Source organism: Vicugna pacos, chromosome 6, assembly GCF_048564905.1.
Source record: "Vicugna pacos chromosome 6, VicPac4, whole genome shotgun sequence".
NCBI lineage: Eukaryota > Metazoa > Chordata > Mammalia > Artiodactyla > Camelidae > Vicugna > Vicugna pacos.
In genome coordinates this window covers 81879038-81896392 of record NC_132992.1, presented here as the reverse complement: position 1 = coordinate 81896392, position 17355 = coordinate 81879038, and the positions used below count along the sequence as shown (strand labels likewise).

Below are 17355 nucleotides of genomic sequence, written 5' to 3'. Positions count from 1 at the left end.
AATGACAATCTCTAGGCCCATCCATATTGCTGCAAATGGTACTGTTTTATTCTTTTTATGTCTGAGTAGTATTCCATTGTGTATATATACCACAACTTCTTTATCCAGTCATCTGTTGATGGATATTTAGGTTGTTTCCTTATGTTGCCTATTGGATATAGTGCTGCTATCAACATTGGGGTGCATGTATCTTTATGAAATAGAGTTCTCTCAGGATTAAATGCAATTTTAAATGAGACTTTTTTAAGTTTCTCTTTCTGATATTTCAATATTAGTGTATAGAAACTCAACAGACTTCTGTATATTAATCTTGTATCTCGCAACCTTGCTGAATTCATTTATTAGTTTTAGTGGTCTTTCATTGGAGACTTTAGGATTCTCTATGTAGAGTATCATGTTATCTGCAAACAGTGACAGTTTTACTTCTTCCCTTCCAATTTGAGTACCTTTTATTTCTTTTTCTTGTCTGATATCTGTGACTAGAACTTCCAATGTTATATTAAATAGTAGGCTATATGTGTCTAGAAATTTGTCCATTGCTTCTAGGTTGTCCAGTTTTTTAGCATGTAACTGTTCATAGTATTTTTTGTGTATGTCTCTGTGGTATTAGTTGTTAGTTCTCCTCTTTCATTTCTTATTTTGTTTGTTTGAGTCTTCTCTCTTTTCTTCCTAATGAGTGTACCTAAAGGTTTATCAATTTTGTTTATTTTTTCAGAACACCAACTCTTGGTTTCACTTGTCTATTATTATTATTATTATTATTATTATTATTATTATTATTATTATTATTATTATTATTTTTGGTCTCTATTTATTTCCTCTATGATCTTTATTATTTCCTTCCTTCTGCTGATTTTGCACTTTATTCTTCTTTTTCTAATTTCTTTAGTTGGAAGATTAGGTTGTTTATTTGAGATTATTCTTGTTTCTTGAGATCTGTATTGCTATAAACTTCCATCCTAGAACTGCTTTTGCTGCATCCCATAAATTTTTTGTAAAGTCGTGCTTCCATTTTCATTTTTTAAAATATGTATATATATTTATTAAAGTATAGTCAGTTTACAATGTTGTGTCAATTTCTGGTGGACAGCATAATGCTTTAGTCATACATGAACATACCATTTTTATTTGTTTTAAGGCATTTTCTGTTTTCCTTATTGACATATTTTTTTTAATAGCATGTTGTTTAGTTTTCATGCACTTTCCCCATTTTTCTTCCTATAATTGATTTTTAGTTTCATATGTTTGTGGTTGGAAAAAATGCTTGATATAATTTCTATCCTCTTAAATTTGTTGAGACTTGTTTTGTGGCCTAGGATGTGACCTATCCTGGAGAATGCCATGCTTTTGAAAAGAACATGTATTCTGCTGTTTTTGGATGGAATGTTCTGTATATATTTATTAAATCTAACTGGTTTATGGTGTTATTTAAAACCACGATTGCCTTACTGATTTTCTACCTGGATGATCTGTATATTGATGTAAGTAGGGTGTTAAAGTCCCCTACTATTATTGTATTGCTGTCAATTTCTACTTTTATGTCTGTTAATATTTGTTTTATATATTTATGCTCCTGAATTGGGTGCATATATGTTAATAAGTATAACATCTTTTTCTTGTATCATTCCTTTATCATTATACAGCACCATTCTTTGTCTTTTCTTATAGACTTTGTTTTAGAGTGTATTTTTTTCTGATACATATATTGCTACCTCCTCTTTCTTGTCATTGCCATTCGCATGAGATATCTTTTTCCATGCCCTCTCTTTGAGTCTGTGTGTGTCTTTAGTTCTGAAGCAAGTCTCTTGTAAGCAGCATATAGATGGGTCTTGTTTTATTATCCAATCAGCCACCCAATGTCTTTTGATTGAAGCATTTAGTCCATTGACATTTAAAGTAATTATTGGTCGATATGTCCTTAGTGCCATTTCATTATTTGTTTTCTTCTTAATTTTTTATAGTTCTTCCCTGTTATTTTCTTCTTTGGGTTTCTTTACTGGTGGTTTCATGATTTCCTTTGGTGGTATGCTTGTGTTTTTTCCTCTCTTGTTTGTTTATCTATTGTATGTTTTGTCTTGTGTTACCATTGGGTTCATATATGTTGACCTATAACTGTATCTATTTGTTTTAAATAGGTAGTCCTTCAAGTTCAAACCTATTCTAAAAGAGTGACATTTTTTACTTCTTTCTCCCATTTTTTTGTTTTTGATGTAATATTTTACATCTTCATATTTATTCCCTGTACTGATTATTGTAGTTTTACTTGACTTTACAATTTTTTTTTTTAATCTTTGTACTAGCTTATTTAAGTGGCTGAACCTCAGCCTTTACTATACATTTGCCTTTACTACGGGGAATTTTTCCTTTTCTATAGATACTTACTTCTTATTGTAGCCTTTTATTTTTCCATTTAGAGAAGACCCTTCAAGGTTTCTTATAAGATTGGTTGAGTATTGATGAATTCTTTGAGTTTTTTCTTGTCTGAGAAGTTCTCTATCTCTCCATCTATTCTAAATGATAATCTTGCTGGGTAGAGTGTCTTAGGCTGCAGGTTTTCCCCTTTTAGCACCTTAAATACAGCATGACGCTCTTCTCTGGCCTGCAGAAGAATGTAAATGACTGTTCGTTTTTCTCTTGCTGCCTTTAGAATTCTCTCTTTAAGTTTTGTCATTTAAATTGTGACATATCTTGATGTGGGTCTGTTTGGGGTCATCTTGTTTGGGACCCTCTGTTCTTCCTGTACCTGGATATCTGTTTCCTTCTTCAGGCTTGGGAAATTTTCAGCCACAATTTCATAAAATATTTTTCAACCTCCTCTGTCTCTCTCTTCTCTTTCTGGGACCCCTATAATGCAAATGTTGGTATGCTGAATGTTATCCTGGAGATCTCTTAAACTCTTCTCATTTTAAAATTTATTTTCCTTTTTGCTGTTCTGATTGGGTGACCTCTGTTATTCTATCTTCCGGGTCCCTTATGTATTCTTCTGTATCACCTAGTCTGCTATGAATTCCTTCTGGTGTGTTTTTCGTTTCAGTTAATGTATTCTTTGGTTCTGACAGGTTATTTTTCGCATTTCCTAGTTCCTAGTTAAAATTCTCACTGTGTTCATCTATTCTTTCCCCTAATTCAGTTATCATTCTTATTGCTAATGCTTTGAATTCTTTATTTGGTAAATTGTTTATTTGGTTTCATTAGTTGTTTTTCCAGGAGTTTTCTCTTGCTCTTTCAATGGAGACAAATTTCTCTGTCTTCTCATTTTTCTTGTCTTTCTCTGTCTTCATGAAATTAGGTGAAACAGTTACCTATTACTCCTTATGTCGAAGCATCCTTATACAGTCTGCATTTGACAGTGACTTTGGTGGGAGAGGTGGACTCAATTATTATTATTATTATTATTAATTTTTATTTTTAAACTAGAAGTCCTGTGCTCGTTACTTTAGAACTCAAACAGACATCTAGCAACTGATTGAATTCCCTCGCTGCGGGCTTGGTGAACCAATTTTTAATCTCACCTTTAAAAACTGACTTGAGAAAGCTATCTGTGCTTTGTTTCTGACGAGTTTTGGGTTTTGTATTTGTAAACAAACTCTCTTTTCCCCTTCCTCCCACCCTGTTTCTCAGTGGCCGTTCCTGCAGCAGCACCCCCGGTGTGCCAGCCCAAGGGCGCCACTAACGGGCACTACGCGGCCCCACGCCTCTCCATCTCCTCCCGAGCCACAGTGGTAGCCAGAATGGAAGGTGCCTCCCAGGGGGGCCTGCAGACCGTCATGAAGTGGAAAACAGTGCTTGCTATCTTCGTAGTCGTGGTGGTCTACCTCGTCACTGGTGGTCTCGTCTTCCGGGCATTGGAGCAGCCCTTTGAGAGCAGCCAAAAGAACACCATTGCCTTGGAGAAGGCAGAATTCCTGCGGGATCATATCTGTGTGAGCCCACAGGAGCTGGAGACATTGATCCAGGTGAGCAGGGAGTGAGCCAAGCACAGAAAAACCTGTGGGGGAGAGGGCAGCATCGATTGTCTTTCTGGCTCACTGAGCTTTCCCTTTGGTTGAGAAGCTCCTGATGGTCATGGAGGTCCTCTCCAGGAGGTGACATTTGAGTGGAGACCTGTGACATTGTGGAGGAAGAGGGACCACACCTGCAATGGCACCGATGTAGGAGCAGGCTGTGTTCTGCATCACCTGCTTTTGGATGTGGTGTCCAGAGGCAGCAGCAGGCAGAGGGCTTTGGAGTTTCAAATTCAGGTCCACGTATGTATGCTGATTAACTTTTTAGTCAGTGTAAGATGCTGGGGTATAATGGCGCCTCGGGTGGCCAAAGAAAGAAAAAAAGAATTTTAAATAGGCAGGGATGTATTAACCTGTCTAAGGTCAATGAAAATGGAGCAGAGAAAAGGCCACTGATGTGGGATGGGGAGGCCGTTAGTGACTTGAAAGAGGCTCTGGTGAATTTGTTGGGATGAAATAATAAGGATAGGAGTAATAGTAATAATCAAGGATGCTGTTTTCAAATACTTACTGTGTGTCAGGCACTGTGCTAGGGCCTTTTCCTACCTTAGATATTAAGGAAAAATCATCCATAAGGGCCAAGAACTTAGGGCTGCCACCTACAGAAGAAAGACAGAGGGGCTGGGGTGGGTAGTGGCCTTGGCAAGGGTGAAGTGTGGCTAGGAAGGGATGTGGCAGACAGGGAGTCATCTGAGGTGTTATGATGGGAGGAAGTGAAACGGGAGGCTTAAGCAGTGTGTGGAAGGCAGAGAGGACCGAGTCCTAGGAAAGGGAAATGGTTGGGAGCCCAGTTGGAGGGCTTCACCCTAGAGGCAAGGGAAGGTGGCTGCCTCCAAGGCTGATGTTTGAATTCCCCTCCTGCACACCCCTCTGAAGCACAAAGAGTAGTGGTGGAAGGTGGTGACATTTATGGAGGCAAGGAAGAGTCCCATCTTTCTGGGGGTTCTAAAGTTTGGAAGGCAGATGGCGGAAAAGATGGCTTTCACAATTTCTTCTGTCTCTGGGATGTCAGCATCAAATTCTAATGGCTGCCACAATCCAGGATTATGTAGGATTCCCGAGTCTGGGCTGGCTTATTTATTTAACTATTTCCGGCCGCGCGGAAGGGGTAGGGGGATTCGGAGGCTACTAAGGATGTGGCCCCTTCATGATAGTTGTATTCTTTTCAATTAGTTTCGATAATCTGACTTGGCTCTTTGGTTAATAGAAATACACATCCCCCCCCCCCGGGCGTAAATATGATTTCATACCGATGTCCTATAATTTTTATTAAAAAATAAAACTTTAAAATGGTAAAAGCTAAGGCCAGTGTTTCCTATGACTCTTTCTTACATGGCCTTTTTTTTTCCTCCTTTCAATCTTGTGGTGATGAATGTGTTGTGCTAGTCTGTGCTAGATTAAGGCTCAGAATGCCACAGAGAATGGAGGAAACAATTCTGGAGTAATTTTAAGTAAGGAATTATACATGTTGTGGTGATTTGTGGTGAGATCCTTTTTATTTAGTTGCAATACCTATGATAACTTAAAGGGTGGTCTGAATTGAATCCACAGTCATGCCTGAATTTTCCTTAGACAGTGAGAGCCTGAGGAAAGGGATCACTTCTTATTATCTTAGCATCCATGGGTAGCCTCTGCGTGGCTTTGCATCTAATTATTGCCCAATAGAGAAACACTTTTGGAATGAGGTATCAAACTAAATCTATAATGTTGGTGATGCCGGAGATATCTGAGCTTATTCGTGCATTTGTTTATTGAGTCGGTATTTCTGTATTGCCCTTTCTTTGGCCTTCTCCTTATGATAGAGTTCGGAGGCCAGAATGAAGGACAGGATGGCAGAGGGTAGAGATTCTAATTCTGGTGCTGCCATTAAGACCCATCCTTTGACTTCAAAGGTTTCTCTGTGCAATGAAGGGTGTGTGTGTGTGTGTGTGTGTGTACACGCATGCATGCCCTTGAGATCGTTTTTATAACAATTAAAAAATCTACCCTTTATTGTGCACCTGTCATGAGCTAGGCTCCTTCCACCCATCATCTCATTTGATCTCTCTGACAACAATCTCCTCTAAATTGATATTATTACACTCATTTTATAGGTAAGGAAACCGATGCTAAAAGAGGTAACTTTCCAACCACCAAACTGACAGAGCTGGATTCAGTGATGTCTGCCTGACTCTATCCTGCCTCGCTCAATGAATCGACAGCCCTTTATCATAAGCTCAACTCTCTCTTTAACAGTTGTTCGACACTTTCTAGGATCTTAGCAGAATCAAAAAACACGGGTGTTCCTTGCTCTTTAACATAAAGCCTTTCTCTATTTCTTCCTCCTATACCTACTGACTACCACTCCTGGGCTTAGGGTGCTTCAAGAGCTCCCTCTACTATGATGTAAGGATTTATGCTTGTGTTTATCTAGAGGTTTTGTTGATTAAGTTAAAACGCTGAACCTGTGTCAATCAAAAATCGAATCATTATGGTTTACCCTTCAGTCCGCTGATTCCTTTACAGAATGAAAGTGTCCACACTTTTGGACCGTGGAGCACCCTCTCACTCTACACGTCTGAGCAGCAATGTGTGTAGTGTTCACAAGAAACAGTATTTGGGAGAGTTTTCAGTGTGATGTGTTCTAAGCTGGAAAAACAGTATACTGTATCTCACTGATATTATTATTATTATTGTACCTGACTAATAGGTAAAAAATTAGATTGATGGTGTTTATCTAATAATGTCAAGTCTTTTGGCTGGGTTGAGTGAACTTCTCATAAAACTAATCTGAAAGGTGTAATTCATCTTATTAATAACAAAAACTGAGTACCTGGAACAGCATAATCCCCCATGAAATGCCTGGATAGCTTAAAAAAGCCAAAGCTGGGGGGGGGTTTTCCAAAGACTTGAAGCACTTTTAGAGGGTACCATGGGACTCTGGAGGAGACAGAGGGGTCACCATCCCTGACCCAGCTGCTGTTCTGGAGGAGACGGTCTCATTAATTAATTCACCTATGCATTCTTTAAGTTGCTATTGAGCTTCTGTTACATCAAGTAACATGCTAGGTGTTAGGGACAGAAAGGATGAGAATAAAATGTACCTTAAGCAAGTTGCTAACCTCTCTGTGATTCCATTTCATTATCAAAAAAACCTGCCTAAAATCCCTCACCCTTAGGGCCTGGAGAGGATTAAATTCTATAATTCATGAGAAGAGCTTTGAACTGTGCTTGGCACATGGTGAGCACATACAAAAAAGATAACTGTGGTTGCCACTGCTGTTTAAAGTATTATTCAAGGAGCCCAGAATTTCAAGTAGGCTTTCTTAATGGGGATGGAGTTTGTTTCCAGAGGGCATCTGGTGATGTCTGGAGACATTTTCGATTGTCAGAACTGGAGAGATGCTACAGACATCTAGTGAGTAAGGGTGCTGGTAAACACCCACCAAGGCACAGCATAGCCACTCATCACAGAGAGTTATCCAGTCGAACATGCAATAGGTTGAGAAACCCTAGAGGAAGAGGCATGTAGACCAATAATTAGAATTCATTGGAGTGGAGCTATTTTTTCCCAGTTTTACTGAGGTACAATTGACATACATGACTGTATAAGTTTAAAGTGTACAGCATAACAGTTTGAACATGTATTGGGACATGGTTACTGCAATAAGTTGAGTTAGCATCCATCATCTCATATAGATACTATAAAGAGAAAACCCTTTTTTTTTTCTTGTGGTGAGAACTCTTAGATTTGCTCTCTTACCAACTTTCGTACATACCATATGGCAGTGTTAACTATAGTCATAATGTACCTTACAGCCCTATTACTTAACGTATCTCACAACTGGAAGTTTGTACCTTTCCATCACCTTCCTCCAACTCCCCTCCCCCCACCTCCCAGCTCTGACCTTTTTATCTATGAGTTTTTTGTCTTAAGATTCCACATATAGGGAACTCTAATTCAAAAAGATACATGCACCCCAATGTTCAAAGCAGCACTATATATAATAGCCAACACATGGAAGCAACCTAAATGTCCATCAACAGATGACCGGATAAAGAAGTTGTGGTGTATCTATACAGTGGAATACTATTCAGCCATTAAAAAAGAATAAAATAATGCCATTTGCAGCAACAGGGGTGGACCTAGAGATTGTCATTCTAAGTGAAGTAAGCCAGAAAGAGAAAGAAAACTACCATATGATATCACGTATATGTGGAATCTAAAAAGAAAAAGAAAAAAAAAGGGACACTATGAACTCATCTTAAAAAACAGAGACAGAATCACATATACAGTAAAGAATCTTATGGTTACTAGGGAAAGTGGGTGGGAAGGGTTAAATTTGGGAGTTTGAGATTTACAAATGTTAGCAACTATATATAAAAATAGATTTATAAAAAGTTTCTGCTGTATAACACAGGGAACTATATTCAATATCTTGTAATAACCTTTAAAGAAAAAAATATGAAAATGAATATATATATGCATATGCATGACTGGGACATTGTGCTGTACACAAAAAGTGAACACATTATAACTGATGGTACTTCAATTAAAAAAAAGATTCCACATGTAAGTGAGAGCATACAGCATTTGTCTTTGTCTGTCTTATTTTGCTTAGCATATTTTTCTCAGGTCCACCCATGTTTTTGCAAAAGGCAAGGTTTCCTCATTTTTATGGCTGAATAATATTCCATTGTGATATATATATATATAATACATACACACATATTATGTGTGTGTGTGTGTGTGTGTGTGTGTGTGTAAAATCACAACTTCTTTATCCATTCATCCATCAGTGGACATGTAAGTTGCTTCTGTGTCTTGGCTGTTGTGAACGAGGCTGCAGTGAACATGGGAGTGCAGATATCTCTTCGAGATCCTGATTTCAATTTTTTGGGCTATGTTCCCAGAAGTGGAGTTGCTGGATCATATGGTAGTTCTATTTTTAATGTTTTGAGGAAACTTCATACTGTTTTCTGTAGCGGCTGTACCAGTTGACAATCCCACCAATAGTCTGCAAGGGTTCCCTTTTCTCCACATTCTTGCCAGCGTTTGCTATTTCTTGTCTTTTTGCTGATTCCTGGAATGGAGCTATTTGAAGTCTGTGAAAAATGGGAGCCCAGTGAGGCAGACAGAGGTCAGGGAAGATTTTAAAGTGTTTATTTGTCTCCTTTAATCCTTACAACTATTCTATGAGGATAGTCTTTTGTGCCGCCTACAGAGGAGGAAACTGAGGCAGCAGGAGGTGAAGTTACCTGCTCAGGGACACCTGGTTAGTGAGTGGAGGATCTTGGATTTACTCCTGGGCAGTCTGACAACATATCCCATCCTCTTCTTAAACACCACACATTGGAACAAAAATGTGGAATATGGGAGGCGTTCTCACTACCCACAGTGAAGGGAAGGGCATCTCACCAGCGATTGGGCCCGTTGAGGGAGCTGCAGGGGGTCAGTGTGTCTTGAGATGAGAGTGTGGGGGAGCTGGTGGGAGGTGAGGTTAGGATGGGGGCGGGGTCTGGATTTGACAGGTGCCCAGGGAGCCTTGCTGAAGGGTTTGGGCTTTATGTTGTGGGAAGTCGGGAGTCATGGAGAGATGTAAGGAGGCAGTGACAAGAGGAGAATTTTCTGTTAGAAAGGTAACTTTTAGGAAGGAGGAAGGAGGGCTGGAGAAAGGAGAAACTGGAGGAAGAAGACCAGTTTGGAAGGACATTGGGGCATCATAGGGGAGCGATGCTGAGACATGGTGAGGGGCCACATTGATGAGAGTCTGACAAAGAAAGCTTGAACATGACTTATTCCCCATTCAGCAAAGATTTCTGGAGGGCCTGGCCTCGGCTCCACATTCCTGTCTGTTCCAGTAGAGGCCACATGGGCAGTGGAGCCTGGTGATCAGCACCCAGACTCGAGTTAAGCTTCCCATGTTAAATCTTTTTCCTGCTCACGGGCTATGACTTGGGCGAGCAAGGGGATCTGTTACCCCAGGCCTCAGCTTCCCTTTTGTAACACGGAGACTGTGATAATAGTGTGCACCTGTTAGGGAGGGCTGAGGATTAAACAAAAAACTTGATTTCTTTTAGCTACTGTGATTACTACTATTTATCTGTTTGGGAAGGCAGAAAAAACAAAACAAAACAAAACCAGAAATCCTGTAAATTATATACATCCTGGGGTGCTGCTAAGGGAAAAGCTCCTGAAATACCCTTTGGGGCTTCAAATCCTAAATTTTCTGATTGATAAATGTTCTTAATTTGCTTCGAGTGTTCAAGTGTAAAGCCCCCTTCACAGAAGTTACTCCCAGTGTCATTGTGGCTTGAGTTCAGGGAAGCAACCTAGCCGCTTTCTATTCCATTTAGGGGGCTTACCCCACCACCTGGATAATCATCTTTCACCGAGCGTTGGTGGGGACACTTGGCCTCAGATCGATTAAGGAGACACTGGGGCTGGTTCTGCGGTCTCTGTTCCTCCTGACTATTCCTCTGTGTGGTTTGAGACACTTGTCAGAGGACCTCAGGGACCCAGAAAGCTCAGGCAGGTCACCTGAGCAATGGAATGACGACTGACTCCAGAGTGTGACTGAGTGGGAGGGCCTGTGTCCTCTGGGGCTGGTTGCTGCCTGTCCCCCAGTGAGGCACGTCCATCTTCTAGTTTGGTGCCCTGGGGCAAGTGCTTACCCTGAGCTGGGCTTCAGAAGTTCAGCCCACACAGGACATGGAAGACCCATCTATCTCTAGAATCTTACCCTTGAGACTCCGTCACAGCGCCTGCAGATGACAGTAAGAGGGAGATTTCCCACTGAGCTATTGTAATAGTGAAAAATAGCCAGCACTTACTGGCTGTTTATTTTCCTCTAGGCACGTTCTAAGTGCTTCAGTCCTTTAACTCATTTAACCCTTGCAACAAACCTATAGGTTGGACCTGTCATCGTCATTCAGTTTTATGGAAGAGCAAATACATTCTAAGAAGTTAAGTAACTTGCCCAAGGCCACAAAGCCCATAGGTGGTTAAATTGGGATTTGAGCCTTGGGATGCTGGACTCCAGAGTCCAGACATGTGTACGCTGGGCTAGACTGCTCACTCAGGACAACGGTCAGTATCCCCTATACTACCTCTGAACCTTTTCTCAAACCTTTTACTCCAAGGAAAAGACTGGAGGGAGAAGAGGAAATTTTTAGGGAAACATGGGCGGCTAACACAGTACTATTGCACTCCGAAGGTGGACTGTTGTGTGTTCAAAGAAGGGGGTGTCAGGGAGGGGAAGGGACATGGGCATTGGGGTCAGGTGGACTTGGCTCCCAACCCCATTAAACCGAAGGCTACTTTTACCATTGTGGGGATGGAGCAGTCCCTCCACATTCGGAATACTGAGAAGAGTGACTGAGAGAACCCACATAAAGTGCCTACCACAGTGCCCGGCAGAGAGTGGGCATTTGGGAGGCACTATTTCCTTCCCCTGTTCCAGCTTTCTTCTCCAAAGCTAGTGCAGGGAACGGACCTGAACAGACTTTGATAGGCGCATCTGGAGTGCTGGCATTGCTTTGGCAGTGGAATACGCTAAACTGAATAGCTTTTTGAAGTTGCAGTTCCCACAAACTTGATTAGACTCCGTCCCAAGGACGTCTTTTTAAAAATTTATTTCATTTTAAAGTTACTTTTAAAAATTGAAGTATGGTTGATTTACAATGTTGTGTTAATATCTGGTGTACAGCATAGTGATTCAGTTACATATATACACACACACATACTCCTTTCCCTGTACTTTTTCATTAGGGGCCATTGCAAGGTATGAATATAGCTCCCTGTGCTGTGCGGTGGGAACTTGTTTCTTTATTCTCGATGCTCCCACGAGCCACTATGGCTTATTCCCTTGTCCCCAGTACAATTGTTTAAGAAACTTGGGTTGTGACTAGTCTTGGAGAAAGCAATAAACCCTTCATCCTCTGTAATCCTCAAGAAACAAAAATCACAAGGCGGCTTCCCTGACAGGGGAGGGAAGAATGCTTCTGCCTGCGAGGATGAGGATCCGTAGTGGTTACTGTTCAGGTTGTGGATTCATAGACGTTTAAAGCCTTTGAATATCTTCACTGCAGCTCACTGGTCACATGGCTGTGTTTTCTCCTGGTAACTGACACGCTGAGGGCGGGAATGTTTCACGGGAGTGGGTTTAGTGTTGGATGAGGTGCCCGCGAGGAAGGACATGGGTTTTTTCCAGTTGTAGCACAAATAACCAGGACTCCTCTCTCACTGGAGAGTGTCCTGGGGGGCAGCTTGTGTAATCCGCCCCCACCCGGGGTGAGCAGGTTACCTCGCTCTCTGGAAGGTTGACTTTTGCCCCGGGCACACTTCACTCCTTGTCTCGGCAAGTTACTTCACTTCTCAGAGCCCTCGTGACCTCCGAACGGGCACCTTCCGTTCATGTTGGCGTCTCTGTCTTAAGAAAGCCTGAGGCTTTCCTCTGCCTGGCCTGGGCTGGGTCTGGAATTTCCTGGAAGTGGGAACCTTTGGGGTGGGGTCCCTTCTCATCCTGCTGTGTCCCCCCCTCCTTGACTGGTTAAGTGACGTTTTACGTTGGTGAGGAGGATCTTTCCCACCGGTTTTCACTTGACGATCTCTTAGGGATTTTTCTCTTTACTGATAAATGATTCGAGTCTTAGATCCTTTGCTCAGTCCTGGGGCCTCAAACTGTATTTGATGAGTACTATTTAACACTCTGAGCACTATGTGCAGGCTCGAGTCCAGGCAGTTTACTTATATTTCTGAGCCTCATTTCTCTCCCCATTATCCCAAGGCCCCGCTGCTGTGACCAGCCCCGTTGACAAGGGCCAGGTGCCCTGGCTACGTCCTTGCAGCTAGCTGGTGGCAAAAGTGGGCCTGGAATTTGGATTCCGTGACTCCAGAGCCTGCACTCTCGTCCTCCGGCTCTATTCTGGCTTGACACAGTGGGGCTGGAGAGTGTGTAATTGTAGCAGGATAAATTCCTCCCGACTAAGGGAAAATCCACCCAAACCACATGACAGGGAAGCTCCTTCGTGAGCGTCAGTGCTTGCTTTCTAACACACAGCCCCCGCCTCCTTCTCCCCTAGACTTATAACCCTCCCAGTGGACAGCGAGCATCCATGTCTAGGCCAGGTGCTGGACTGTGATTCTCTGGCATAGTGACTCATTTCGCTGGTCAAGGAGGAGTTGATTTGAGATACAGGCAGCTGCAGGGGTGGCCTGGGTACAGTCCTGGGCAGGGATCTTTGATGTTGTCATGGTGACCAATGCTGCTGTTCTGCAGATAAGGGGAGGGCCAGACGTGGTGAGCTGCCAAACCTACTTCCCCCAAGCAAGAGATGTTGGTTAATTTGCATAATCCATGAACATGTCCCAGGCTGTGACATTTGGCCAGTCGCTTCACCTGCCAAGCCCCAAATCACTCACTCACTCACTCATTTATTCATTCAACAAATTTATTGATTACCTGCTGTGTGCTAGACTCAGTGCTAAGTACCGGGGACATAATGATGATAAAAGTCAGACCTAGTCCCCAACCTCTTGGAGCTTATAGTTAGGATGGCCAAACATGCCAGCTTTTGTGGTTCTGGGGTAGCTGTTAACAGCACCCCTTTTCCTCTCAAAAGTGTCCTGGTTTGAAAGATAAATTAGATGGTCACTCTACTGGTAGATAGTAGGAGAGGCAAACCTTATGCATATAATCACAGAAATAAGTGTAAATAAAATCAGATGAAAGCTACAAAGGCGAGGGAGATGGAGCTGTGAGGCACGTGAGCAGAACTGACCAGGACGAGTAGGACGGGAACTCAGGGCAGAAGGAGCTAGGGGTCAAGCTCCCGTGCTGGAAGGAAGCCGGGATGCCTGAGGACTTGAGAGACGGGAGCCTCAGTGGCTGGAGGTCTGTTAGCAAAGGGAAATTTGTAGGCATTTAGGTTGGAGGCAGGCAAGGGTGAAGCCCTGCAGGGCCCGGTGTTGGATTTTACCCTAAGAGCACTGTGAAGCTGCGGCTGTTCAAAGCAGCGGGGGGGACATGAGCTGATCAGTCAGTACGCTGCTGTTTCGGTCCCTCCGATAAACCCAAATCGCAGCAGTGGTGGTTATGAGCTGGGCTGACGTCGTTCATTCATTCATCAGCTAAACCTTTATGCTGGCACTTTGCTAAGTGTTCTGCTCTGGATTCCTGAACTGATTTATCCTCGGAGGTGCCAGAACTCAGGTCCTGGAAGAAGCCTTCGTGGACCCCCCCGGGGGAGCGGTGCCTACTTGGTCCAGGATCACGGCTCACATTTGCCTCTGTGCTTATTGGGCTGTATTGGCTAATCTCCATCTTCTCACCTGTGTCTCTCCCAGGACTGAGCTTTTTGAAGTTGGGTCTGTTTCTTTTATCCGTACATCCCTCCTGCCCGGCCCAGGGGCTGACCCGTAGAAGATCTTGCGGATTAAGCAACGAATGAATGGTACTTGTATATCTGTTTTGGAGACCAGGAGCCCTTCACTTAGAACCTTCTCAGAAGCACAGCAGAGAGTGATTTTATTTCTATGCATTGGAAGACCTTTCTTTTCGGTCTGGTTTTCAAGAGCACTGCTTCTGTCTTCTTCACGCATGAGCAGATTCCCTTGGTGGCTGCAGCCCCAAAGCTTTACGTATTTAGGAACGTAATGATGTTAAGGAAAGGAGGACACCTGAGACGTGCATTCAGCAGCCTGTGGAAATCCTTGCTAGGGGAGGAATGCCGAGCCAGATGAGCCTTCTCCTTCCCTGCCCTGGACTGTTGCTTCTTCCAGCAGACTTCTGTGCAGGAGACTTGGGTCACAGCCGAGGCAGCAGATGACCTCTGGGGAGGGCAGGATCGGTTTCTTTGTGCCCAAAGACACAGACCTGGTGAGTCGAAGCGACTCTCTCTGGGCTGTTGTCCTGAAGCTGGAGGCACTGCCCTTTCTGCAGTGAGGCGGTCACGCAGAAGATTGCTCAGTGTGTGCAAGATCGGGCCTGCAGCCCCCGGCCTGTCTCCACAGGCTCCCACTTCATTATTATTATTGTTTTTATCCCTGGGGGGTTGTTGATTCCGTCACTGTTCAGTGAAGAAGATCTAAAGCTTTTAAGCCAGAAATTAAAGAGCTAATGGCAATTGGCAGGCCACTAGGAAAATGAATTTGCAAATGAGAAGTCAGTATTCCAAAAAAATTTCCATGAGAATAAAGCAAAAACCCAGAAATGAATGCTTTGGTGTCCACATTTATATACAAGTGTGCATGTGTTTGCTCCTTGTTTAAAGTGAAGCAAGAATCTCATTTAATGCGGTTTGGATGGTGTGCAGCTCGTACAGCTCTTTTCTTTACTCATAATCAAAGGTATTTGTTTAAATAACTAATATTTACTGGAGGGCTGTCATGAAGCAGGTGCTGTGTTAGGCTCCGATGATTAGAAAAATCACATAAAAAAAGGATGTGTGATGCCTACTTCCTGTCCTCCAGAAGCTTCCACTCCAATATTCATTGTTTCACTAGTTCATTCACACGGTGTTTACTGTGGCCATGCACTGCTCTAAATGCTTTATGTTTATTAAGGCATTTAATCTTTACAGTGATCCTTTGAGGTAGGGGTAAGCAATGGAGGAACAGAGAAGGTAGATAATTTGCCCAAGCTTAATTGACAGGCAGCACTGGGATTCGGACACAGGCAGTCTGGCTCCAGACGTGTGCTTTTTCACCACGATGCTCTGGTCCAGCTAGGGGAGACCGATGTGGCTTGGGTAGTTAGCTGGAGTCCAGTATGATTGGTGCCAGAAGATAAGGAAACACTCAGGCCCCTATTCACGGAGCCAGGAGTCTCTGACTCAACCTGTGGGATCCCCAGAAGGACCTCCATCCACCTGCGAGAGGACCACTGCGAGTAATGATTATCTGTTGGTTGTGCTCCTGAGAGACACGGCTTCACATCTTCACGTAAGGTGCTGAGTTGCGCCAGTATATTCTCTTTAAAACCGAAGTATATGATTTGTCATTCAGGTCTGCAGGTAGGAGTCACTTGCCTGTCTCTATCGAGAACATGTATTTTGCCTTCGTTCTTGGTAGAAATGGGCAGAGGAGACGGAAATCTTGATGAGGTTCGCCTTACTGAGTCAGGAAGGGCTTAACCTCCCGTTCTTTGAAAAATGAGGATCAGAAGGATAAACTCCTACTTCTCTGTTGTCCATTTTCAGGTGGAAGAAGGTGGTGTTATAGATAAGCTGTGGAAAAAGGCTTGCAAGCTGGATAGAGAGTTGTTTGTAGGAGCTTGGAGAAGGCCAGAGTTAAGGGCTGGACTTTAACCAGTCCCGTCTCTGTCACTTGCTAACTTTTAGGTTTTTTTTTTTCTGTTGTTTTACTTATAAAATGGGAATAATAATAGGGTTTATTATTATAGGGCTTTTGTGAGAGTTAAGTGAGAAAGGAAGGCATGCTTCAAATGCTGGCTCCTATGAATCTTTTTATCAGTGTCTAGAGCTTTCCTTGAAAGCTCTGGGATCATCTTTACTTCCTTGTCTGCCTCCACATCAGCCTGTGCTCATCAGAGGGAAGTGCTGGTAGGAGGTGTTGACACACTTTCTAAGGGGGCACAGGAAATGAAAACTTAATTTGGGATTAATATTGAGCACTCAAGAGTAAGAAAGAATCCAAGTAAACAGCTGCAAGGAAAACAAGGTAGCAGAAGCATCTTACATGATGTTATTAATCATTTGGTAAATTTCAAGCTCTCTCCAATGCAGTGGCAATGGAAGGAATCGTCATCTTGGATTTATCTCACACTGCAATGAACCAGAATTCCGGCAGCTGCTTCTGTAGCCCAGTTAAAAAAAAAATTCCCAGAAATTGGATAGACTCATCTTTGATAGGAATCATCTCAAGTGCAGAGAGAGCGGAGCCTGCATCAAACATTCTCCTCAGGACCAGGGTGATTTTTCAACATCACTTGGCAAATTTGTTATTCAGTCTGTAGAGGCTGAGTCCAAACGGAGATGAAAGGGTGACAGTTAGTTAGTCTGAAGGTTTATTGATCTTATCCAAGCATGCACATATATCTCTGCTCCCTTAGTGGGCTAGATGCTTTAAAATTTCCCTTATTTCATCCTTCCATGTAGTCAAAGATCGAGAGAAAATTAAGTCTACATTGTAAGGCACAATTTGGAAGGTAAAAGGGCTCCTCCCAATACGGCTCGATCCCATGTGGCAGTGTTTGGATAGGCCAGTCATTAGGGTATCCCTAGGCCCTAGGGAATTAAGTTTTAGACCATTTTCTCCCAAAGAATTAACTAGTGGTAGCAAGGAAAGCTGGCTGGCTCAGACTGTAGACTGTGGATGTGCCGTCCTGCTCATCTTGGGTTTCTCTCTCTT

General features: G+C 42.8%; 1 protein-coding gene across 1 annotated transcript in view; it reads left to right on the top strand.

Moving 5' to 3' along the window:
- Positions 1 to 17355, top strand: part of KCNK10 (potassium two pore domain channel subfamily K member 10) — a 127463-nt gene that overhangs the window by 57332 nt on the left and 52776 nt on the right. Inside the window, exon 2 of the mRNA XM_072963550.1 lies at positions 3622 to 3956. Within this exon, the coding sequence (XP_072819651.1) occupies positions 3622 to 3956 (335 nt within the window). The remainder of the gene's footprint in view (positions 1 to 3621; positions 3957 to 17355) is intronic.